Source organism: Meles meles, chromosome X (genome assembly GCF_922984935.1).
Source record: "Meles meles chromosome X, mMelMel3.1 paternal haplotype, whole genome shotgun sequence".
Classification (NCBI taxonomy): Eukaryota; Metazoa; Chordata; class Mammalia; order Carnivora; family Mustelidae; genus Meles; species Meles meles.
In genome coordinates, this window is record NC_060087.1 from 101003284 (window position 1) to 101029062 (window position 25779).

Consider the following 25779-nt stretch of genomic DNA (forward strand, 5'->3'; position numbering starts at 1 on the left):
ATTTCATTCTTTAATGGCTGAGTAATATTCCTCTGGCTGTGTGTGTGTTTACTTGTGTGAGAGAACAAGAGAGAGAGATCTTTATCCATGATACCCTGAGGTTTTTGTCTTTCTCTGTCTGGCTTATTGGACTTATAATGCCCTTCAGGTCCATCCATGTTGTTGCAAATGGCAAGATGTTCTTTCTAATGGCTGAATAATATTTCTTTTTTTTTTCTGAAGATTTTATTTATTTGACAGACAGAGATCACAAGTAGGCAGAGAGGCAGGCAGAGAGAGAGGAAGGGAAACAGGCTCCCCGCTGAGCAGAGAGCCCGACGCGGGGCTCCATCCCAGGACCCTGGGACCATGACCTGAGCCGAAGGCAGAGGCTTTAACCCATTGAGCCACCCAGGTCCCCCAATATTTCAATATATGTATATACCACATTTTCTTTATGCATTATCTGTTGAGAGACACTTAAGTTTTTTCTCTATCTTGGCTCTTGTGAATAATATTGCTAGAAACATGGGAATGCAGATACCTCTTTGAGATACTGATTTTGTTTCCTTCGGCTATATACCCAGAAGTGGGATTGCTAGATCAGATGGCAGTTCCATTTTTAATTTCATGAGGAACTTCCTTACTTTTTTTTAGGGTCTTTTAGATTTGTTGAATACTGATGTTTATTGGTCAGAGTGGTTTAATCTAAGTAATCTTAGAGAGGAAACTCTGAAATGCTCTTTGGATATGGCACTGGGAGGGATATAGCAGTGACTTAATTGTGAACCATGTATAAAAACTTCTCATTTATGGCAGAATTATCTCCAATAGCTGAATTATGGAAGCGGTCCAAGGTCCATCGACAGATGAATGGATAAAGAAGATGGGGATGAACGTACACAATGAAATATTACTTGGCCATCAAAAAGAATGAAATCTTGCCATTTGCAATGATACACATGGGCCTAGAGTGTATTATGCTAAGTGAAATAAGTCAGAGAAAGACAAATACCATATGATTCCACTCACATGCGGAATTTAAGAAACAAATCAGTCGAGCCAAGGGGGAAAAAAGAGAGACACACAAGGCAAGACTCAGACCCTTAACTCTAGGGAACACAAGGAGGGGAGAGGGGTCAGGGTATGGGGAAAATAGGGAACAGGGACTAAGGAGGGCATCACTTGTGCTGAGTACCAGGTGTTGTATGGGTGTTGAACCACTGTATTGTACACCTGAAACTAATATTACGCTGTATGTTGCCTAACTGGAATTTAAATAAAAACTTTTTAAAAACCCTGTTTTCAAAGGATTGTGTGGATATGCCATACTGGAGACTGCCTCAAATACTTGTACGCAAAAACAATCCCGATTCCATTATGATACTAAGTTTCAGTGTATGTTGTATTCAGGTTTACTTTCTGTTGTTTTTCAGTAAAAATTTTGAGTAATTTTTAATTTGAGTTAGTAAAACACTGTTATCAGGAAGCATTAATATACACCCACCTTGGTTTGGAATAGTGTATTGGGACGTAGCTCCGATGAATCTAAATATCTCAGGGTTTATCCAACAATTAACAGGGGGATGCCCACCGTGTGCCAAGTGCCCTTGCCAGGGCTGGAGTTAGAACCGTGACCAAATAAAGGGACATCTCTGCCATCAGATAAGCAGAGCGGTAAAGTAGGTCTTATATTCCATGGTGCTAAGTTCAGTGAAAGAAAAAAATGATAGGAAGGTAGGTGGTGGGATCCTCTTCCAAGTTCAATGTCTTGCATACTCCTATCTTTGTGTTTCTCTGAGTGGGAGGAGAGGCTGCGTGAGGTAGAAAGAACAGAGCCTTTGTAGTCACAGACCTTGGTTTGAGTTGTAGCTCGAGAGGCAGACAAGTTACGTAGTGTTAAGTGCAGAGTTTCCTCATCTGTCCAGTGGTGACAAAGATTAAGGCTGTTTCTGTTTTTTTTATTCATTCTTTCACTCATGCTCGCTCTATGGACTGAGCCAGCCAGGCGCCCCAGATCAAGCCTATTTCCTAGGGTGGTTACGAGGCTTACATGAGAAAATACAGAGAAAGCGCTTGGCACAGTTTCTCCTGACACCGACCCTGCTCCTTGTAACCTTAGCCTCAGGCTGGGGCCCTCCTCTCAGTGGCCAAGTTCCCCGGAAGTCTGGCAGGGATCCTCTGACTTTGTCACCTAGGACCCCACCGTTTCACGCCTGTCCGGAGGCTCGGGCACCTCCAATTAGCCACGCTCGGCCAGGCCCGGCCTGCACCGGGCACACAAATGTCCGTACTTTGTCCTCTTCGGTTACCCAGTGAACAGAGCCAGTTCCCTAAAAATCAACCAACAGGCTTCCAGACAGACCACTCTTTGTTTTACCTTACATTTTTGCAGGGCACATGGCAAAGCAGGGTACAGGGCTAGCTCTCCAGACCCCCTGGGCTTTAGCGGAGGGAGCTGCGTGTGTGTCCATATGTGTTTGGCGTCTGTGCTTTTCGTTTAATGAGGATGTTTCTCTTGAAAGCGTCGGAAGTGCTCACTGCCGTCAGTAGTCCCTTCTGTCTTCACACATGGACAGGAATTTATGCCTCGTGAGTCTGACCATATTAACTTTGGTTTTGTCTCTCATTAAGGAAAAGACCAAAATTGTTGAGCCCTTGGACTACGAGAATGTTATCACCCAAAGGAAAACCCAGATTTACAGCGACCCCCTCAGAGACCTGCTTATGTTTCCAATGGAGGATATCTCTGTGAGTTCACAAACACTGCTTTCAAGGAAAATGCTCATGCTTTCCAGGCTGGTTCTTAACGGCAAGAATGTTCCTTGTCTTCTAGATCTCGGTGATAAGTCGTCAGCGCAGAACAGTGCAGTCCACTGTACCAGAAGATGCTGAGAAAAGGGCCCAAAGCTTGTTTGTCAAAGAGGTAAGACCCTCAGAGGCCACAGAGGGACATTATTAAAGTCAAAAAAATGTTCTTCCTTTAGCATAAACAGGAAATAAAATGACTAACTTAGCAGACCTCCGTGACAAGTCTAGATGATGGGGCAGAGAGGAGAGAGCTTCACCGCTGTGACAAACAGCATGGGGTTCTTAGTTTCTCTCTTTTGAATTTGAATCTTCTCTGAATTTGGAGTCAGAGTGTTCTAAAGTATGTATGCATTGGTTTTTTAAAAAAAAATATTTCATTTATTTGACAGAGAGAAATTACAACTAGGCAGAGAGGCAGGCAGAGAGAGAGGAGGAAGCAGGCTCCCTGCGGAGCAGAGAGCCCGATGCGGGGCTCGATCCCAGGACACTGGGATCATGACCTGAGCCGAAGGCAGAGGCTTTAACCCACTGAGCCACCCAGGAGCCCCTGCATTGGGATTTTTTGCTCCCAGTTGGTTTAGGGAGACCATGTTAATCCCCAAAGGATGATCCCAGTACAAGTATTTTCCAAATGATTTTTACAAAGTCTGTCACCTTCCTTTACCAGACTTTTACAAACTGGATAGACGTATGCTTGTTTGATGTTTCAGATTAAAAATTCCCATTTTCTTTCAGTGTATTAAAACCTATAGCACAGATTGGCATGTGGTAAACTACAAGTATGAAGACTTCTCTGGAGACTTTCGAATGTTGCCATGGTAAGTGTAGAATTCAGGGGAAGCCTTTGAGGGGAGAGTTACTCAACATTTTACCTTTTTCTAACCATTTATGAAGCTTCTCAGAGATAATTTATAATAAAGCAAGGCCTTAAAGTGACTGGCTTGTTTGGTAAATGTATTTTGGCCAATTGAATATGTTTTCACTTTACGCATTGAAATTCTTTCCAAAATGTATGTGTTCGCTTTTTGGCTTTGATGCAGCTATATTGACCATAAAATCTTTTAATTCTGGATAATGTAGTGAGCACTTTCCAGTGGTGTCCAGGAAAATGCTAGACGTGGGGCACTTGGGTGGCTCAAATGATTACGCATCTGACTTCAGCTTAGGTCATGATCTCGGGGTCCTGGGATTGAGCCCTGTGTCGGGCTCCCTGCTCGATGGGGAGTCTGCTTGTCCCTCTCCCCCTACCCCTGCTCATGCTCTCTCTTTCTCTCTCTCCCAAATAAATAAATAAAATCTTAAAAAACAAAGAAAATACTAGAAGGTACTTGGTTCAGTTTGACAACCCCAGACATCCCTTGACAAAAGCACGTTTCTTTCAGTTGAGTTGACTGACTGCTGAGAGCACACTGGCCCAGGAGCCAATTCCAGTCTTATTTGTTGAGGTTCAACAACCATATACTATCACTTACTACAACCACATCCAGCCGCTTACTTACTAGCTGGATGACCTTGGGCCAGTCACTCAATCTCTTTGAGCCTCCCTGTTCTCTGTTTCCTCATCTGTAGTACTACTAACCTCATAGGCCATCTATCATCTGGGAAATGTTTTCAAGAAATAAGACATTGTGTCGCCTCTTGTAGTTTTCAAAAACAGTTCCCTAGAAGAGAAAACAGGCCTAAAGACATCCTTTAAAATTGAATCCCAAGATGGATGACCAGTCCAAGTTCATACAGCAAATGGATGGAAGAGCCAGAATTACACTGTGTTGCTTTTTCTTCTGGGGAAAGATAAGCTTCTGCCACCACTAACAACTCCGGCCACATTCTCTGGCAGTTCTGGGCTGACTTAGTATTTGGCTTAGCTGTAGCTTCGCCACAGGCCGCACACATAGGAGTCCTCACATAAAAGGTAACGTAAGTTACTCAGAGAGGAAACTGAGTTTGGAAAGGCGAAAAGAATTTGTCCTCCTCACGTCTTGGCGTTTCCTTGGTTGTAAAAGAGAGAAGTCTGTCTGTTCATCTTGCTTTTATTTTATTTTATTTTTTTGTCTGTTCTCTTCAGTATCTGAGGTAATTCTCTTGCATTTTCAGCAAATCTCTGCGACCAGAAAAGATTCCCTGTCACGTATTTGAGATTGACGAGGACTGTGAGAAAGATGAGGTAAAAGTCGGGGCCACTGCAGTGGTGTCCTCAAGGTCGCTTCTGCCGGCACAGAACTCCTTGAGAAAAGCTGAGGGACAGAATTGTTCTCAAGTGTTTGGTGGCTGACTTTCAAACTAATGAGTGTTTAAAAAAATTTTTTTTTAAATTGTTGCATTTCCAAGTGGAGTTTAGGGAAAATCAAGTGAAGTGGGCTGTGCTTTTTATATGAACATGTTTTCCCACCTGTGGGAGATGCTCATGGGGCTTGTTTTCTCTGCACTGGGCATGTGGCAGGGTGATTCATCTAGAACCCCCTGCGTGATAGATCCCTCTTGGGACAGATGGCCTGGATGTCTGTGCCATTTTGAGGTGCAGTTTGACTGTTTACTTCATGCAGAAGACTCCCAGAAGACAGCTCCTGAGATTTCTTAATATTGAGCACCTGCTGTGTGCATGGCACAGAGCCTTTCTTTCTCTAGTTAAAGATTTCAAGTTTCATCAGGCATCTTTTTGGGGTGGGGAGGTTGTGCTTTAATTAGAAAGTGGGGAAGGGCCTTGTTCTTGTCCCCCCAAAAGTTTGATTAGATGCCGGCTGTTTCACTGACGGTTTTTGCCCTATTTCAGGATTCCTCTTCACTCTGTTCTCAGAAGGGTGGCGTCATAAAACAAGGCTGGTTGCATAAAGCCAATGTAAATAGCACCATCACGGTTACCATGAAGGTAAGAAGTAGTCATTGTATTATTTCATCATTTTAAGGATATTGTCATGAGTAACCTGTGTGGAAAACACGTTTCTTTAAAAAAATGTTTACAGGGGCATGTGGGTGGCTTAGTTGGTTGGGTGCCTGCCTTCCGCTCAGGTCATGATCCCGGTGTCCTGGGATCGAGTCCCGTGTCCGGCTCCCTGCTCAGTGGGGACTCTGCTTCTCCCTCTCCCTCTCCCTCTGCCTCTCCACCCCCCCGCTGCCCCCGCCTCCTGCTCACTCTCTCTCTCTCTTCCCTCAAATAAATTTTAAAAATCTTAAAAAAAAATGTTTACAGTGAGCCCTAGCCAAAAAAAAAAAAATTTCTCTATTGAGATGATTTTCTCACAGATGTATAGAATTTAAAAACTCTGCCACCTCAGGATAAATTTAGAAGTGCAACTTTTTAAAGAAATGTAATTATTCAGAATCAGGAAGTTTACAAAGGAGGCTGTCATTCAACGACGCTTCCATTAAAAATAAAAAAAAAATTCAGGAAGGAGGCTGTCAGCTGAATGAAGGTGATGACATTGAAACAAAAGGGCATCACAGGTTCCTATGTGGAGACGGATATACTGAATAGAAGGATCGGGTAGCCCATTAATTTGGCAAATATTGATTAGGCACGTATTCTGTGCTGGTCACGAAGGGAGATCTATGGATGTCTAAGATGAGGGTCCCTGAATGCCAGTGGTCTCCAGATGAGATAAGGAACATACCAAATTTCCTACTAGACAAAGTGGTACCTTGGTGTTGTCCGAGAATTACAGAGTTGTGTAGTTTGGCCAAAATATCTGCATATGGGGTTTATAGGAGATAAAGGTAGAACTGGGGGCAGGGGAGTTGGGGGGATCTCGAATGCCTCAGGCATGAAGCTGACTCTTGTTCCAGAGGCTGTGAAGAGCCATTAAAATCCGAAGGTGAAACTAATGAGCTACTTGGAAGGTTCTGAGCAGAAAGCCAAAGTATTGTCTCGTACCAAATATAACTGTTCTTGCAAATACTCAGTACAAGGTCATGTGGTTTGCTGAGGGTGATTCACACTGCTGGTAAGTACGGAGGCCATTCTGTCTCTCACATAGCCTGCGAGCAGAAACCATGGGTGTCTACCAAGTGAAGACTCCAATTTTATCTTAATTTAATATTTGGCCCGCTGCTTTCCATTGAGTGGCTATGTCCGGTTCTCGCTTTCATTTCCAAGTCCTGAGAATAATGAATCCAAGTTGTAGGATGCTTTCTGCGTGTCTCCTGCACTTAACCATGGGCTTTAGCCGATGGTGATAAATCCATTCGTCGAGGACCTCATGTGTATGTGCCAGGCACCATACTGGGTGTTTTGTAGTCTATCTCATTTAGTCCTTGTGGCAGCCCTAGGATAGAGAGGTCCTATTTGTATTCTTGGTTTAAGATGTGGGAAGTGAGGCACAAAGAAATGAATGGTTCACCCAAGGTCACACAGCCCCAGATTCAGACATGGGATCTGAACCTAGCCAGGCTGATGCCCGAGTCAGTGCTCTTCCCTGGCACACAGTCAAGGCCAACTAGCTGAGTGAGTGAGACTCAAGGCTTTATTATAATATATGTCCAATCAGAATTACCAGGTTCAGCAGGGCGCCTGGGTGGCTCAGTCGGTTAAATGTCTGCCTTTGGTTCCGGTCAGGATCCCACGGTCTGGGGATTGAGTCCCCTGTAGGGCTCCCTGCTCAGTGGAGAATCTGCGTCTCCCTTTGCCCTTCCTCCTCCCGCTGCTTGTGCTCATTCTCTCTCTCAGATAAATAAATACATAAAATATTAGGGAAAAAATTCTCAGGTTCAGAAATGCTTGTGCAAAAGAGCATAATATGGTGCAGATTGCCAGAAAATGGTTCTATGGGGTTTTTTTTTTTAAAGATTTTATTTATTTATTTGACAGAGAGAGAGACAGCAAGAGAGGGAAGACAAGCAGGGGGAGTGGGAGAAGCAGAAGCAGGCTTCCTGCTGGGCAGGAGCCTGATGTGAGGCTAGATCCCAGGACCCTGGGCTCATGACCTGAGCTGAAGGCAGGTGCTTAACGACTGAGCCACCCAGGCACCCCGGTTCCATGGGTTTTGACTCCACTCTCAGCATACTCAAAATATTAAAATGTTTTCTCCATACTTACTGTAGCCCAACATGAATATAATGTATGGAAACCTGGATTCATAGAACAAGACATTGGGGAATTAATACCTTCAGAAAACAATTCACCATGGGATTCTTTTCAATAGCGAATTCCTCTAATGCCTTTAAAATAGAATTTGCTTTGCATACAACTTTTTAGGAGTCCATTTATTATAAGTCAAAACACAGTTGCCTGTAAAAAGTACATGCTTTCCATTTGCCTCCATAGTTTGTGAAACACAGATAATTGTCCCCTCAAAGATGGCCATGTCCTAATGCCCAGCACCTGTAAATGTTCCCTTATACGACCAAGGGGAGTTCAGATGGCTAATCAGCACATTGGGAGAGGAGCCTGGGTTTTCCAGGTGGGCTCAGTGTAATTTCAAGGGTCCCTGTCAGTGGAAGGAGGAGGCAAAAGAGGAGAGTCAGGGAAGGAGGCGGGAGGACAGAAGCAGGGTCAGAGAGAGATGCTTTGTTGCTGGCTTTGAAGATGGCAGAAGGAGCCACTGGCCAGGAAATACGGGCAGCCTCCGGAAGCTGGAAAAGGCAAGGAAATGGCTTCTCCCCTAGAGATTCTAGGAAGGGACACAGCTCTGCTACAACCTGGATTTTCACCCAGAGAGACCCACATCAGACTTCTGCTCTGTAGAACCGGCAGAGAATACATTTTGTTTGAAGCCACTGAGTTTGTGGCAATTTGTTCCAATGACGATAGAAAACGAATTCAGTCAAGTAGCGAAAGATTGATCGTTTAGCTGATGTGTTGTCTATCCCGGAGGTTGCAAACAGCACCACTCACGGGGGCCAGGCAGGAGCCATAAATTCATGAAGCGGGTGGTGGGGTCTGAGGCAACTTGGTGACCACATGGCCCAGCTGAAGGGGACAGCTGCCACCTGCCTCCAGCTTATTGTCGCTCTTCCGCTGTGAGCTAGGCTCTTTGCGTTGTTGCCTCCTTTCATCCCCAGCTGTTCACGTTTTGGCCTCTTCTTCCTTTTTTTTTTTTTAGTGAGATACAGTTCAAATAGCATAAAACCACTTACTTTCTTTTCTTTTTAAAACTTCTACCAAACAGTGGGCAAAGAAAGGAAAAGAAGGATAAATCAAAGTGATCCTGTGTGCTACACTGCTCTTAAAAAAACAAAACGAGGAGGAATAATGTGAAAAAGGCCATAACGAGATTTGGGAATTGTGCCTGGTCATGGATTTCATTTATCCCAGATCTTCTCCATTTTGGATTTCTGGGAGCTGGATATACGTCCGCTATTCTTCCCGTTTCACGTCCTAAGCCAGAGCGGTAGTATTCTGTTTCAGGGTTAATCACAGCTGGGATGGGCAAGAGAGGAAGAAGGTTCAGCCAGACTCAGTGAAAGGTGTATGAGGGGTTTTGCCAAGAGGTTTTTGTTTTCCTCTAAGAATTGTTTTTTTTTTTTAATTTTTAAATTTTTTTATAAACATATAATGTATTATTAGGCCCAGGGGTACCGGTCTGTGAATCACCAGGTTTACACACTTCACAGCTCTCACCATAGCACATGCCCTCCCCAATGTCCATCACCCAACCACCCTCTCCCTACCCCCTTGCCCCCGGCAACCCTCAGTTAGTTTTGTGAGATTAAGAGTGATGGTTTGTCTCCCTAAGAATTTGTGTTTTAACTATTATTGAGTTCAGCCTCGTGGAAGTTGGTTGACACTCGCCGAGTTTACGGTGCCATCTCTGTGTAAACAGAGGGCCTGTGACTGTAGGGAGAAGGGCCCTGGCGGGATGGGGGTGGGATGGGGGTGGGGTGGGGGTGGGTGTTGGATGTGCATTTTGTTTGGCCAGCCTCGAGAACTTGGAGTGAGGGCCAAGACGGAAGTCCAGGCCTCTGAACTGGGGCACCCTGGGGGCCTTGAGCTTGCCCCCTCAGGTGGGGGGATCAGACATGTTCTTCCTGCGTCAGGCCTGTCCTGGCCCGGATGCAGGAGAGAGTCTAAATCTAACGGTAGGGGGCGCAGCTGACCCTGCCCTTGGAGAGTCGGCAAGGGCAGAGACAGATGAACTGAGGCAGAGGGCTGACTGTTCATGAGATGTTCTGAGAGGAAAATCCCTTCTATATTTGTTTCTGTGATGGTAGCCTTTGATGTGAAGAATATTAATGAGTCTCGTAAGTGAACGGGAAGGTGAGTCGGGCATGCTGTCATTATCTGAGTCATTTCCCTGATACCGGGGGCAATTATCCCCTTGGTATGTTTAGGGTCCCCTGCCTATTAGGATGTCCAGCCCACGCTGGTGAGAAGCGTAGGTAGCTTGAACAGTGAGCACCACAGGCCTAGAGCTGGCTGAGTGGAGAGCCAAGAACCTTTGCTGTCAGAAAAATTCAAGCTTTGATAGGCCCTCAGGCTCACAGTAGACTAACCAGGAAGCTACAACAGAAGGATCTCGGTATTTCTCATGACTCAGTAGCACATAACAGCCTACGGGAGCCATGTGCCTTCCCTTCTGTTTCTTCTGTGCCTCTTCGGTGTGCTGTGGCTTGACATGGGCCTGTGGATCCCCCTGGGGTTGACAGGGATTAAGGTAGGGTAGCTGGAACCTTCTTAGAGTGAGATGTCACTTTCGGGGTCTTTATTTGTTTAAAAAAACTTCTGGATTTAAAGGAAAAAATGTAGAATCAGTCCTTTGGAAAACTTGAAATGATGGACAACAACTCAACTGTCTTTTTTTTTTTCAAGATTTTATTTATTTATTGGAGAGAGAATGAGAGAGCACTACAGAGAAGGAGTAGGGAGAGGGGACCGAGGGAGAGGGTGAAGCAAACTCCCCACTGAGCAGGGAGCCCAGCGACAATGTGGGGCTCGATCCCGGGACTCCGGGATCATGACCTGAGCCAAAGACAGACACTTACCTAACTGAGCCACCCAAGGCGCCCCTTAACTGTCTTTGTAAACAAGGCCAAGTCCCTCTCCTGGATTCTTTGACTGTCAGAAATAAGGGAGTCTAAATGTCATGGAAGGGAGAAATGGAGTTACCAGAGAAGGTGGAAAGAAAAAAAAAGCGAAGGAAAGAGGGTTAGAAAACACTGAGCCAAGGCCAATAGCTAAAAGGGAAACAGAAGACTCCTACTTCATCAAGTCTTTGGAGAAAGCAAACACGTGATCTGTAATGTGACATAAATAATGTAGCCACAGTAATTCACGTATAGGCTGCTTTAGAAAGCGAATCCTCCCTCGCTAGCTGCCAGACAGTTTTGCAGGAACATTCAAGTTGATAGTGATGGGCTCTAGGGTGAAGGGGCTAAGTTGATTTCTTCATACGGGAAGATGACAAGCGCCCACGTTTGCGGAATAAAAATTCGCACTTTTGCCCATACATGCCTTTCCACCAACTCCGGTCAGTGTTTAAGAGATAAGCCTGCATCATTTTCTGCCATCATCACGATATCCCCGGAGGTGCTGGCCAAGCCTCTCCGTGGTTGGCTGGGAAATTGGTCGTGAGGAACCCAGGCTCCGGGAGAGCTGGCAATGATGTGCATTAATGACCAAGTCACGCTTTTCAGTGGCTGGACACTTCCTCTTGCCGAGGAGATGCTGGCGTCGTGCAGCCCTTGTCCCATCGTCTGTCCGCAGTGACTGTCGTACCCCGAGCTTATGATTTGCTTTGTTCTCGGTGTTCGTGTTAGAACAGGGCAAGCCTTGTCATAGGTGATTAATTTCCCCCATTTGTACTTTTCTAGTTAATGAGAACCCATCCCTTTGCTGGTCTGCAATTCCTGGGAAAGTTTTAGAGAGCAAGTTTAAGATCTCCTAGAGAATAAATGATCCCTTAGACCGAAACACCCATCTTGACAGAAACCTGTCCATTTTCATTATCTCTCAAGTAGCTGCTGGGAAGCTCTGCTTTTTTTCTTTGACTCTTTTCCCACCTCGGTGAAGAAATTGAATGCAAATGACATAGCTAAGATATTGGATTTGACCTTCCCCTGGAGCTTAGAGCTAGTTTTCCTAAGGGATATAATGATCTATGGAATAAGGAAAAGTCTGATCTTGAGGGTGGTTTTTCATTTAAAAAAAAAAAAGTCTGTTGCAGATTCTTGGCCAACCCCTGGGACACCCACCTTTATGCCTCTTCTTGGCTCCATTGGGTCACATTCCTCTAGCTTCCTCCTCCCCATTCCCAGCAATTAAACGTTGAAGTGTCTTGGTATGTTATCGGGGTTGTAAGTTCAACTGCTTGATGTATGACTCGCTTCGCCTGCCCCCTCCCACTTGTTATATATACCCAGAGTCAAACAGTCCTCACTTATTCTTTTGACTGTTACGGGAGGGTTTTTTTCCCTTCTGTGTTGGGAGAACAACAAATCAAGGAATTTTACCTAGGAAAGCACATACAGTATTAAAATAATTGCTGGGGAGGCCAAGGTCATTATGTTTATTGGAACAAAAGGAAGAGAAATTTTTTAAATGTTGTTTTTTGGTTAGTGCATTGTGTTCTCAAGTCTACCAGACTGTCTCTCCCAGCTAACAAACAGATTATAGTCATTTTAAGGATAAGGGATTTCTCATGAATTTGTTTTTATTTTTTATCTGTTTTTTTTATTTAAGTGGACCCCATGCCCACCGTGTAGCCCAACACAGGGCTTGAACTCATGACCCCGAGATCAAGACCTGAGCTGAGATCAAGAGTTGGGCGCTTCACCAACTGAGCCAGCCAGACCCCCTGACTTGTTTTTTATGTTGAGTTTTTCCTCATTCATTGGTGACTGTTGAAAACCATTTATTAGAGGATGCCCTCTAGTGCCAGACGCTATGAGGAATCAATGAATTCATCACCAAATATGTACTGAGTATCTTATTAACTCAAGGTGTTAGTATTGCAAAGGGTAGGGAGAAGTTTCCCATGTAGAACTTAAAACCTCTTTGGGGAGATGGGACACAAAATAAAAATGGTTTAGGGGCACCTGGCTGGCTGAGTCGGTAGAGCATGTGACTCGCCATTGCGTGGCTGTGAGTTCGAACCCTATGTTGGGCGTATAGTTTACTTAAAAAACTAGTATACTGTTTAAAGGTGGTTTGAGACCAAGTGCTGTAATGAGTCCAGGTCACTGTGATCTGAGGTCAGAGAAGGCTTCTTGAAGGAGGTAGGGCCTCCACGGGAGAAAATCAGGAGGTTTGTGTTAGAAGCAGGTATGTACGGGGCGGGAGGTGTGTAGATGAAGTTGGGTAGTCATAGGAGAAGAAATTTTGTTTGGTCCATCCTTATCTCCCTGCACCTCAGTTTCTCCTCTATCACACGGAGATGACAATAGTCATCACCATATGAGGTCATTATGAGGATTAAATGGTATGGTGTGAGGAAAGCCAGGGACTGGACGGTATTAGTAACCACTCCACGGATGTCAGCCATTTGTATTATCTTATATTATTTGTAGGATTGTGGGAGCGCCTCGAAGGTGGGATTGGTCATGTGAGCCCTGCCACGTGGGTGAGGGCGGGTCACTGAAAATTTGAGCAGAGCCATGATGTGCTGAGATAAAGCTAGCTGAGAAGATCGTCTGTCATAATGAGAAAGGCGGATTGTAGACCTTTCCTTCTAGAATTTGCTCCAAACTAAATAATTTAAAAATCTCCAGTGCCCACATATGGTGGAGTTATTTAAGAAAAGCTCTTTGAGGGACAGCCAAGTGGCTCGGTCGGTGAAGTATCCAACTCTGGGTTTCGGCTCAGGTCATGATCTCATGGTCATGAGGTTGAGCCCTGCATTGGGCTCCCCACATTGGGCTCCATGCTGGGTGTGGAGCCTGCTTAGGGTTCTCTCCCTGTCCCCCGCCCCCTCTGCCATGCTCTCTCTCAAAAAAAAAAAAAAAAAAGAAAAGAAAAGATAAAAAAGCTATTTGCTTTGCATGGAGCACTGGGTGTTGTGCAAAAAGAATGAATACTGTTACGCTGAAAAAATAAAATGGAAAAAAACAAAAAACAAAAAAAAAAAACAAACTATTTGCTTTTTAACCAATTTCCCAGAAAGTAAACCTGTGTGATTTATTAAAACTTGGTAAGACTGTAAAACGATATGGTGAAGAGAGATGAGTGATAGATTAGGTTGCCAACGCACTGGTAGGGGTTCTTCAGCAGGATGACGTTCTTGACATTCTGGTATAATTAACTGCAACTTGCTTTTCTGATAAGACCCGGGGCTTTCTTCTCTATTATTTCTTTCATATTTGCTTGGAACAGCTCTGAGACCCAGAACGTCTCTTGTTCTCTTTCTCCTTTCCCTTGCTGCCTCTTATTTTCTGCTCTGAGACGTGAGTCAAGTAAATTTCTCCTGCCCCATCCTTCCTTGCCCCCGGCCCACCTACTTTGCCTGCCTACTTCTGTGAAATCCCGCAGAGCGTTCTTTCCCGGGGCCCACGGTTCGTGTAACTTAGCAGTGAATACTTACCCTCTTGGTAACACACATAAGTGAACCCTCTTGAGATTTGTTCTATCAGATGATAAAAGGCTCTCCTAATTTGCGGCTACTTGGTGCTCAAACTTGCCCGCCTTCCAACTTTGATTCAGCTGAGTGACAGAAAGCCTTTGTTCTTGCTCCAGAAGGGGTCATGTGGTCAATATTTAAAAGGTTGTCATCCAGGCAGCTCAGGGTTTTAAGGAGACTTGGCAGGACCTGATCCCTGAGAATGACCTCCTTTCGCTCCCTCTCAGTTTTATTCTTCTGGGTGGTCTGAGTAGGCCACTCATCAGGGTCCATGCTTCTCATCGAGTCAGGTGGGGGAGTTTTCAGCTGTGTCCGCCATCTAGGAAAAATAATAAAGGGGAGGAGGAGGAGGAGGAATATGGACATTACAGAGAAATCCCATTCTATTGGTTGGAACCACTGGGGAATTTGAACTGAAGAATGAATTATTCGTCCAGACATCATTTATCTTGCCAAATTTTACTGAGTCCAGGCGCTATTGTAGGGACTGGGGATATGGTATTGGGTGAGACAAGGACCTTGACAGTCTTAAAAGAGACAGACAGCAAATAAATAGATGGTTGAGTTATATTTGGATAGTGAACACCATATGAAAAAGATATGATAGTGTGCTGGGAGGGAGGGCAGGGTGGTCACAGAAGCCCTCTCAGAAGAGGTGAGATTTCCGCAAAGATCTGAGAGCACTAAGAGAGTGAACCATCGTCCATACGTGGAGGAAGAGGATTCCAGGCCAAGGAAACAGAAAGTCTCCCATAGCCGCTTTCTTGGGGTGTTTGCAGAGCAGCTGGTAAGCCAGGGTAGCTGGACTAGGATGATAAGAAATCAAGTCCAAGAGAGGCACCTGGGTGGCTCAGTTGGTTAAGCATCAGCCTTTGGCTCAGGTCATGATCCCAAAGTCCTGGGATCGAGCCCCATATTGGGCTCCCTGCTCATCATGGAGTCTGCCTCTCCCTTTCCTTCTGCTTGCTGCTCCCCCTGCTTGTGCTCTCTCTCACTCTCAAATCAATAAATAAAATCTTTTTTTTTTTTTTAAAGATTTTATTTATTTATTTTGACAGAGAGAGATCACAAGTAGGCAGAGAGGCAGTCAGAGAGAGAAAGAGGGAAGCAGGCTCCCTGCCGAGCAGAGAGCCCGATGTGGGACTCGATCCCAGAACCCTGAGATCATGACCTGAGCTGAAGGCAGCGGCTTAAACCACTGAGCCACCCAGGCGCCCCTCAATAAATAAAATCTTAAAAGAAGAAAGAAAGAAAGAAAGTCCAAGAGGTAAGCTGAGGCCACACAGGTACACCGTCTTAGGCTATGGTGAGGCTTTGTGGTTTTAGGTAGGAAGCCATTGGAACGTTTGGGCAGGATTCTCTTTTTCTTCCTCATCGAATTCTGATTCTCATTCTGTCCTTGACTTTCCTGTGTGAACTTGAGTGAGCTCTTGGTCTCTCAGTTTGCTGTTAAGTAAAATGATACTTAATGATACTTAACTCCGGTGACATTAGAAGAATTAGCTGTTGATTACGAAGGACTCGAGGCCTTCGAGATGAGAGGTATGATGCGGAGTAATTACCGCGGTTCTATGTAGTCAGTATTTGCAGCTTCCCAGAAGATGGAACCCAGTGAATATCCTAGACCATTAGACTGAGAAGCGAACTTACAGTTCTGTCGTAGGGGCTGAGTCTGATTTCTATGGAAATGATTTAAAAGTCCTTACCTGAACAAATGGTGTTTCAAGCCTGGAAGAAGTTGTTTGGGGAGGGTGCCCCTTAGCCTGGAAGGCTGTCATGTTATCTGTTCAATTTTAGTACAATTCTTTGTAGATCATGAAAAAAAGGATCTCACAGATCGTCTGGCCCAATCCCATTTTACTAGTGAGGGAACGGAGAAGCAGGGTCTTGAAGACAGCTTCCCTGCTGGTGGGCGGCAGTGCTGGACAGGAATCCAGATCGTGTGACTTTCAGCATCTGCTTTCTGCCCCAGATTCATGAGCTACCCACCTCAGCGTCCCATTTTGACATAATTGCAATGTTACAGGAAGCGATTTACTGTCATTTCAGATCCCTTTCCCTCTCTATTGTAATGATGTTCTTTGCTAATATTGGAAGTGGCGGCTGTCACGGAACATCTTTGCTTGGTGAGGCAGCTGTACAGGAAAAAAATTTCACAGACTCAAATTGGGCTCTGCGTCACAAATGTTTTGCTCCGTGTTGCGCGTTCTTCTGCTACTCTCTTTGTTGCTGGCTCTGGGCTCGGCAAGTGGCTCCGGCTTGAATTTTAGATTTGGTCCCAGGTCAGATTCAAATTGGTTGTAATTTTTGCCTGGAAAATGTATCTGAATTTTTGCCCTGCACAATTACTGTAATAACTTTCAAAAGGGGGAGTTTTGTGTGTTTGCGCACAGTATGTAATTTTAGGCCATCTGGTCTCATCATTTAAATAACACGTGAACCACTGTCACAAAAACAAGCAAATGTATATGGTTGATCTTTGAACAATGTGGGGGTTTAGGGGCACTGACTCCCTGTGCAGCTGAAAATACGTATATAAGTTCTGACGTCCCCCCAAACTTAACTGCTAATAACCTGTTGACTGGAAGTCTTATGGATAACATTAAAACAGCCACTTAACACATATTTTGTATGTTGTATATGTGATGTACTATGATTCTTGCAATAAGGTAAGCCACAGAAAAGAAAATGTTATTAAGAAAGCCATAAGGAGGGGCACCTGGGTGGCTCAGTCCGTTAGGCATCTGCCTTTGGCTCAGGTCATGATCTCGGTACTGGGATCGAGCCCATCCTTGGGCTCACTGCTCTGCAGGGAGTCTGATTCTCCCTCTCCCTCTGCTCCCCTCACCCTTCCCCGCCCTGCCCATGCTCTCTCTCTCTCAAATAAACAAAAGTCTTTAAAAAAGTCATAAGTAAGAAGGAGAAAATATGGTTACAGTACTATAAAAATGTATTTTTTTAAAGATTTTATTTATTTATTTGACAGACAGAGATCCCAAGCAGGCAGAGAGGCAGGCAGAGAGAGAGGAAGGGAAGCAGGCTCCCCGCTGAGCAGAGAGCCCTATATGGGGCTCTATTCCAGGATCCCGGGGTTAACGAACCGAGCCAAAGGCAGAGGCATCAATCCGCTGAGCCACCCAGGCGCCCAAATGTATTTTTTAAAAAATCCATGCGTAAGTGGACTTGAGCAGTTCAAACCCATGCTGTCCAAGAGTCAACTGTGTGTATGTTTTTGTGCATTTGTGTGTGTGTGTGTGTGTGTGCACTCAGCACTATGATTAACACTTTCCTTGTACATGAATCTAGATTTCTTTAGTTACAGCTCCGGGAAACTTAAATGTGGGTGAATCAATAACGAGGAGTATGTATTCTCATCTCGTGGGACCACACGCATTTTCTGTACCCGCGTAGGAGTATTGACTCAGTTGACATCCCAAAACAAAGCAATCTTTTCTGTTTGGACTCCTTTCTGTTGGTACCGTACAAACCCACACGACCACTCCCTGAAACAGGAGCTGTAGCATTTACCGGTCTAACCTGTTGGGGTGTTCCTCACGCTGGTATATTTTTGTCTTTCATTCCAAAATCGGTGATATTTCAACAAGTCGAAAATACCTACAAGCATATTCTTTCTCTTTCCTGGTTTTCCTAAAAAGAAATGCTTAACGTGTGATACATTTTGCTTATTCATGCTATGGGAAAAATAGATTGTCGCTATTTCAGCTTCTTTGCCAGCAATTAAGTCATTTTCAAGAATGAACTTGACGAATAGTATCCTTTCCCTAACTGAAGTTCTTAAAATAGTCTGAGATCATACTGGATACTCAGATGGGTGATTGAAAGTGGTAAGCTTCAATCTTAAAGCCAACTTCTATAAGACAAGATGTGTAGGAACGTGCTTGCCCAGTCATCACCCAGAGCCTGTGTCCTGGTCCTTTTCCATTCCCACCCTGAAATGATTTTAGATCCATTATCTAGGGGTATTTTACTATAACAGATGCTTGACACAGTCTGCAGTCTGTGGCTTGTTTTTTTCCTCCAAGATTTTACTTTTTTATTTGAGAGAGAGAGAGAGCATGAGCAGGGGCAGGGAGGGAGAGGCAGAGGGAGAAGCAGACTCCTCGCTGAGCAGGGAGCCCGACACGGGGCTCGATTCCAGGATCATGACCTGAGCTGAAGGCAGATGCTTAACCGACTGAGCCACCCAGGAGCCCCCCGGTCTGTGGCTTATTAAGAGAAACATAGGCTCATCAGAGAGCTCCAGATCCCCCTTTTAGTGTCTTTGATCAATCTGAGACTTTCTAGGGGACCTTAGATGGCTAGCATGAATGAATCCAACTGTCTTCCTCCTTTCCCCCCTTCCTGTGGGTTTCGCTGTGAGCCTTAGCCACAGGCTCCTCCTTAACTGTTGTGAATGCCCGATTTCAAATGGAGGCACAAGCCCGGTGGGCTTATTGACTCAAATCTCAGCATTTGGGGTACTCAGTGACAACGGGGAGGCAACCAGTGACTCTCAGTGTTTCCCGGGGAGTGCGTTATTAGCTGGAGTTCCAGAAGTGCGGCTGTGGGACAAGATAGGTGAGGTGAGTATATATGTTGGGGGGTATGAGTATATATATATATAGAGAGAGAGACTTTTAATTTGATTTTTAGCTGTATAGTTTTCCTTTTTTTCAAATGTTTAAAACATTTTTCTAGTTATACTTGGAGTCGCGGTGATGTGAATGAAACGCTAAGAATCCAGTCATGGTTTTGCAGTTAAATGGGAAAAGGACGCCATCGTGAAACGGACCGTGGTTCGGATACAGAAATGCTTTCTCAACTTCAAAGTGTTAAAAATGTCGTCTTCTGTAGATTAACTGAGGGGAAATCACTTGACTTCAAACTTTTCGTCTTAAAAAAAGTGAAGCTAATTGTAATTCCTAATGACCTCTCAGAGGTGTGCGGAGATTGTCCAGATATAATGGCTAGGGCAAGCCCTTGAAGGTTTTTTGTGCAAAGAAGTTGTTTAAATGTTCAGACAAATGTATCATTGCCGATCTTTCCCCGTAGGTATTCAAGAGACGGTATTTTTACTTGACTCAGCTTCCTGACGGTTCATACATTCTCAACTCCTACAAAGACGAAAAGAATTCCAAAGAGTCTAAAGGTTGTATCTACTTGGACGCCTGCATTGACGTTGTTCAGGTAGGGCTATCGAAGTCGCCTTTTCTTATCTTTCTTGAAGGGAGTTATTGATCAACTGTTAAGAACCTTCGCATTTTTCTGTCATGGTCAATGGCATCTCCATCCACCAAAACATTTATACTAGGAAACTTAGAATCCTCTTCACTGCCCTATTCTCACTCTGTGTGAGAATTCAAGTGTTTTCTCAGGCCTTTGGAAGCTGACTCCAAAGTGCTTTTTTTTTTATTTATTTAACAGACAGAGATCACAAGTAGGCAGAGAGGCAGGCAGAGAGAGTGGGGGTGGGGAGCAGACTCCCTGCTGAGCACAGAGCCCTATAGCTGGCTCCTTCCCAGGACCCTGAGATCATGACCTGAGCCAAAGGCAGACGCTTAACCCACTGAGCCACCCAGGCGCTCCTCCAAAGTGCTTCTTGATCTCTTATCTTGTTTCCACTCGTACTGCCCTTCTGGTTCTTTCTTTGTCCTCTTCCGCCTAGAGGCTTGCCTTCCTGCCCTCTGCTTTGTTGTCTTGCTGTAGTCCATCCTCGGAAGACAGAGATGGGGTCCTTCACTTGTCTCCTTAAAACTTTTTTGGCTCTTGATGTATCGTCTCACAGAGGGAGAGCTAAAGCTCTTGCCATGACCTGCCCTCAGCCTCCCTTCTAACCGTATGTCCCCAAACCTCAAAAACACTGTGCTCTAACCGCTCCACGGGTATTTGCTTTTCTTCCACTTGTTCCTCTGCTTGGCGCACACTTTCTCCTTCTGTTCCCTTTTCAACCTTATCTTTCAAGACTCCATTCAGATGGCTCTTAGACCATGAGATGTTTTCTGTTTCTCTCTTAACCCTCATGACCACCGCAAGGAAGGGAGCCCCGCCTCCCCTGTGCACCACTTTGCTTTTTCCTTGGTCCTAGACCCGAAATCATACTCCAATTTGTGGTTCATTCTGCATATTCCTTCAGGGATTCTGGGGGCCATGTCTTACTCTTGTCCATGTCCCCCTGTAATAACTGGCAGTGTTGTGCACCCAGGAGCGGCTGGATAAATATTCGCGGATGTGAATTAGTGAGGGGGCGTGGACAGAGACAGTGGGAGGTAGGGCAGAGAGATGATCTAAATAAGAAGTTGATTGGCTGAGAGATGGAGCCATTACTACAGAGCCTGGGTGGGGGCTGACTTGAAGGAATGCCTAGCTGTGGGGGAGGTGGGAGGTGCTGGTTCAGGGCCCTTGTCCTGCCTGAATCTTATTTTTAATCCTACGGAATCCCACTTATTATTAATCCCACTCAAATGAGATTGTCGTGTGGATCAAATAAAAAACACTTAAGGGGCACCTGGGTGGCTCAGTGGGTTAAGCCTCTGCCTTCGGCTCAGGTCATGATCTCAGGGTCCTGGGATCGAGCCCCATATCGGGCTCTCTGCTCAGCGGGGAGCCTGCTTCCTCCTCTCTCTCTGCCTGCCTCTCTGCCTACTTGTGATCTCTCTCTCTGTCAAATGAATAAATAAAGTCTTAAAAAAATAATAAAAATAAAAAACACTTAAAAAAGATCTATGTGACTAAAAGGTACATGTATATATATAAATGTATACTATAAATTATTTATTATATAAATATAATGTATAAATATATATAAATATATACGAAACATAAAAATTTATATGTAAAATATAAAAAATATACAAGTATTTCTATAAATAAATACATATATATAAAACAGCCTTCTTAGCGTACTGGAAGAAAGAAGGCACACGATTCCCAGTTTTTCTCAAGTAGCTCTAGTCCAGATTGCCCTTCCTTTCTAGTGTTCCCAGCCTCTGCTTTCTCCATCTATTTCTGATTCCTCCTCCCAAATATTTTCAAATCTATGGATCTTGAGGACTTACTACAGCCATTTAATTTCATCCTTTACCTACTTTGAAGATGAGAAGGGGGCACTTCTTTGGTTCCTTCTTGAATGATGGCCGCGTAGCGGGAAGTTACGGATTCGCAAGCCTTTCTTGAAATTAATGCTGAGGTGTTTGGGAGCGGGGAGGGTGTGTCATTTCTTTTGGCACAACAGACAAGGTGGTAGTACAAGAGAGGACGTCATCATGTTTGAGCAAAGGAGGAGGCTTTTGTTTTCCTTCTGCACTAGCGTTGGGCACAGATCATGTCCGTGTTTTTTACCGAGAGCTGCCACTTCACGTGAACCAGCTCTAGTCCTTTTTTATGCTAATCTGATGTGCTTCACATCACACAGGGGACCGTGAACTTGGTATCGGTAGTGCGTTTTATGGTGCGATACGAAACAAATACCAGGTTTATTTCAAATCCCATTGGAGCTTCTTTTCAAGGGCTGAGTTTGGAAATCTATAAATATGCAAGACAAACTTGCAGCAGGGCAGAAATAGTTGCAAACGTTTGCTGATTTTTACAGTGGCAGTGGGATTCTCTAGATATGGAGGATGGGAAAGGGCCTTACCTGGTAATACTTGGTCAGCGGGTAGTACCTCATGCCAACTTTGTGCACAGACCACTTTGCCCAGTAGTGAGGGGGAATATAAAAGGTATGTTTGACAGGGTCCTTCATCGTCTGGAAGTTTCTCTTTCTTGTTGAAAGAAGCAATTCTTCCATGAGAGTACTGACTCTCATGTACGTATGTGCTGAGCCGAGGTAAAAATAAATAAACGAGTGGAGTCTAATATGGAAAGGCTAACTAGACTAACCGAACACACGCTTTTTCTTTTTTTTCCTCTAGTGCCCCAAAATGCGCCGTCATGCATTTGAACTGAAGATGCTGGATAAGTATAGCCATTATCTAGCTGCTGAAACCGAGCAGGAAATGGAGGAATGGTTGCTAACTTTGAAGAAGATTATTCAGATCAATACTGACAGTTTAGTGCAAGAGAAAAAGGAGCCGGTAGAAACAACCCAAGGTCAGAATTTTTAAATGGTTCATTATTGAGGTAAAGCTCTTAAAAGCTCTTATCTTTAATCCGTGGGAATGTCCTTTGCATAGGGTGGGTCCAGAACTCTTAATCTTGGAGGTTGAACCTACTTCCTCATTAGAAATAACTATGGAGGTTGATAGATTTTCTTTTATTATTATTATTATTATTATTATTATTTTTTTTTTGGTAAGAGTTGATGCTGCCTAGGGTTCTGACACATGAAATATAACCAGACTAAAATGGATAGGGAATTCATGGCAGATTGTCAAAAGTCCATTAAGGTTTTCCCTGTGCTTTCATAATCAGAATTCTTTGCAGTAAATCTAGCAGGAGAGGATGGGGTGGGAGAGATAGTTAGTCTGTTCCTCTTAGGTGATTAGTAATGGTCTGCATAGTTTGGAACATCTGCTTTTAATGAATCTGCAGAAGATGAAACTAGCAGCCAAGGAAAAGCCGAGAACATCATGGCCAGTTTGGAAAGGAGCATGCATCCAGAGCTGATGAAGGTATGTCTTTCTTATGCAAACTTGTTTTCAGCTGAGACAACTGCAGGATTGGCTCTTAAAGTTTAAACACTGGAGTCCATTTGGCAATGTCATTTCGAAGTTAAAAACCACAGAAAATTAGTGAAACAGGTAGAGATGGTAAGAGAAAAGTTATGCTCTTAGAGGTGGACCTTATTATTTTTTTTCTCTAGATACTGGGAGGTACTTCTATATTTTTGTGACGTTACTGATGTTCCTTCTTACGCAGCATAATTACTATATGTCATTCATAAGATAAATATTCTTTGTTCAAGGGGATACTGATATAAATCAAATAGGATATTCAATCTAATGATTTGCATATGTTAACTTCATATGAAAATCACATAGTCTGTCTATATGTAAATCCATACAAATACATATATGAATAATTTCATCAGATAAAGATTTTGGTGATCGGACATCGTTTGTGTTAATTACTGCTACTCTGCTCTTTGGAGTTTGAAATGAGCTAATTTAGAAAGCGTAGAGGCCATTATCATACCTATGTTAGTAGTTTATATATTTTACTATGTGGACTCCATACTATAGTAGAATAGGTTATAACTCATTTATTCGTTTAAATAGCTCATTAAACCTATTTATATTTTTTTACTTTGTTCTTCTTCCTAGACTACTAAGTTACACAAGCTTAGAAGTTATTTTTTTCTACTTTAAATAAAGTAAAAAAAATTTTTTTTTTACTTTAAATTTATCCTTCTCTTAACCAAAAAATTACACTTCACGGTTGTTTTCCAAAACTTAGGAACACATTCACCATCCCGCGATCTAGGTTTTGTGTGATTTAGTACATGTTAACGTATCCTTTCTGAGTCTTCGACATTCCTGTTCCAGGCTGTACAGCCCACTGTGTTTTTCCTAAAGCGATGGAATTAGAATTATGTATAATATCTCATGACTGGCACCCTAGTGATGGAAGACACAGTGTTTTGTCATTTATTTTTCTTTTGCATTCAAATCTCTTGGATTCTTTCTTGTACTACTATGGCCCAAGCAATATTCTTGTTGTTAGGAGAGACACATAGAAAGTGTTAAGAACCTGGTCTGTAGCTTATCATGGGTCCTAGTGATAGTGACTCTCACCTAGCAAGCGTCATTTTTTATCCATCTCAAGTAAATGGAGAGGGGGAATAGTGTATTTCTGAAGATCTGTCCAATGGTAGTTTTCCAGATGAGATACCTTTTATTTTTAAGTAATTTTCACACCCAGGGTGGGACTTGAACTCACAACCCTGAGATTAAGAGTCACATGCTCTGCTGACTAAGCCGGCCAGGCGCCCTGCACGAGCTAGTTATTTAAATGTTATTTAGGACTCTTTTGAAGGAAACGAAGTAATGCTTGGTGTGTCTGTTTTTAATTTTAGTATGGCAGAGAAACTGAACAGCTGAACAAACTCAGTAGAGGAGACGGAAGACAGAATCTCTTTTCTTTTGATTCGGAGGTCCAGGTATTAATGACACATCTCTTTAAATAACCAGAGAATTGTCGCTTATTTAGATAAACAACCTCTGAGAAATGTGGAAATCGCTGATTTCTGTAGCGCTGGGCAATACCTGTTGCTTTCTATTTGTCGTGTTCACTTCGAACAGGTAGCTTAACTGACGTCAGGCAAGAGACCGGCACAGGTGCAAATGGTTTAGGACTGAATACACATTGTTTTGTTTTGTTTTTTCCCCTCCATTCCCTGTATCTCTTGTCACCTGGTCTCCTGTAAAGAAATAAACAAGAGAACATTTAAAGATGGTTCCTGCTCTTTTAACCCGTTAAGTACCAGCACAGTCTAGTAGCAGCGGACATCTGCAGTATGGAGAAGACCCAGTCACAGGAGGGGTGTGGTTTATTTTCTACTTCTGAGGGAGGCCTCGGAACTGGGTTAATGTTCGTGTCCGGCTCAGTCCCACTTTCAGTGGAAAGTGGTGCCGGGAAGTGCAGGCTTACGTTCATTTGTGTGTCTCACCCTCTTTCGGGAGAGTGAGGCCCTCTTTGTGCTAAGATCAATGTGGTTCATATTTAATTCTGTATTTTCTGATTGAATTACTAATTTGTTTAAATGGAGAAATTCAACTGTATGTAAGTCTTATGCCTTATGCCTGTTTTTCTGAGCATGTTTCACGAGAAAAATGAAATTATTTGGGGAAAGGTGAAATTTTTTTCACTTTTTTCCTCCATGAGATTTGTAATGAAAATTTGGAGTCTTTTTTTTTTTTTTTTGGAAATAGAAAAGCGTGCATTATACATGCATTAATAGTTTTTTTTTTCTCAGTGAAAATAGATTGTAAAAATGTAATTGGGGGAAGACTGATTTTATCGTTTCTTTCTGCTTCCAGTGGTTTTCTAATTAAGTTTTTTTTTTTTGAAATGGGAAAAGTATATAGTCTATATATAATGCAGACATTTTTCCTTAATAAAAATACCACACAAGAAAATAAAATTATTTGGGGGAAAATATTTTTAACAAAGTTTCATGTCCTACTTTTTTCCATAGCAGTATGATACTGTTTTTATAAGTTAGGTGATTTAAAAAAAAAAAAAGTACAGCTGGTCTTGAGAGCATTAGTTCTAAGACACTCATTCAGAAAGTTGCCTGTTCCAGGCAAGTCTGAGAAGTCTGAGCCTTTTATAGAACCAACCCCCGCACCCCCCCACCCCCAAACCCCTCCGTGATTGGACTCTAATTGGACATGTCAGGCTCTTTCACTGTATACAAAGAAGCCGATTGACTGTGGTTGAAACTCAATCCAGTGTCTTTAAAAAATTTGTGGTACAGTGTTTTTGTGGTCATGGAACTGAACTCAAACATAGCATCACTTATCAGAGAGCTACGACAGCCAGTGAGGAATTCAGAGCTCTGATGAAA

At 43.5% G+C, this 25779-nt stretch overlaps 1 protein-coding gene across 2 annotated transcripts in view; it reads left to right on the forward strand.

Moving 5' to 3' along the window:
* The window catches only part of DOCK11 (dedicator of cytokinesis 11), a 190907-nt gene that overhangs the window by 44737 nt on the left and 120391 nt on the right, over nucleotides 1-25779 (forward strand). For both annotated transcript variants that reach the window (XM_045995226.1, XM_045995227.1), the window contains exons 2-10: nucleotides 2614-2730; nucleotides 2816-2905; nucleotides 3526-3608; nucleotides 4885-4954; nucleotides 5561-5656; nucleotides 19326-19460; nucleotides 22184-22361; nucleotides 22803-22882; nucleotides 24286-24369. In XM_045995226.1, coding sequence (XP_045851182.1) covers nucleotides 2614-2730; nucleotides 2816-2905; nucleotides 3526-3608; nucleotides 4885-4954; nucleotides 5561-5656; nucleotides 19326-19460; nucleotides 22184-22361; nucleotides 22803-22882; nucleotides 24286-24369 — 933 coding nt within the window. The remainder of the gene's footprint in view (nucleotides 1-2613; nucleotides 2731-2815; nucleotides 2906-3525; nucleotides 3609-4884; nucleotides 4955-5560; nucleotides 5657-19325; nucleotides 19461-22183; nucleotides 22362-22802; nucleotides 22883-24285; nucleotides 24370-25779) is intronic.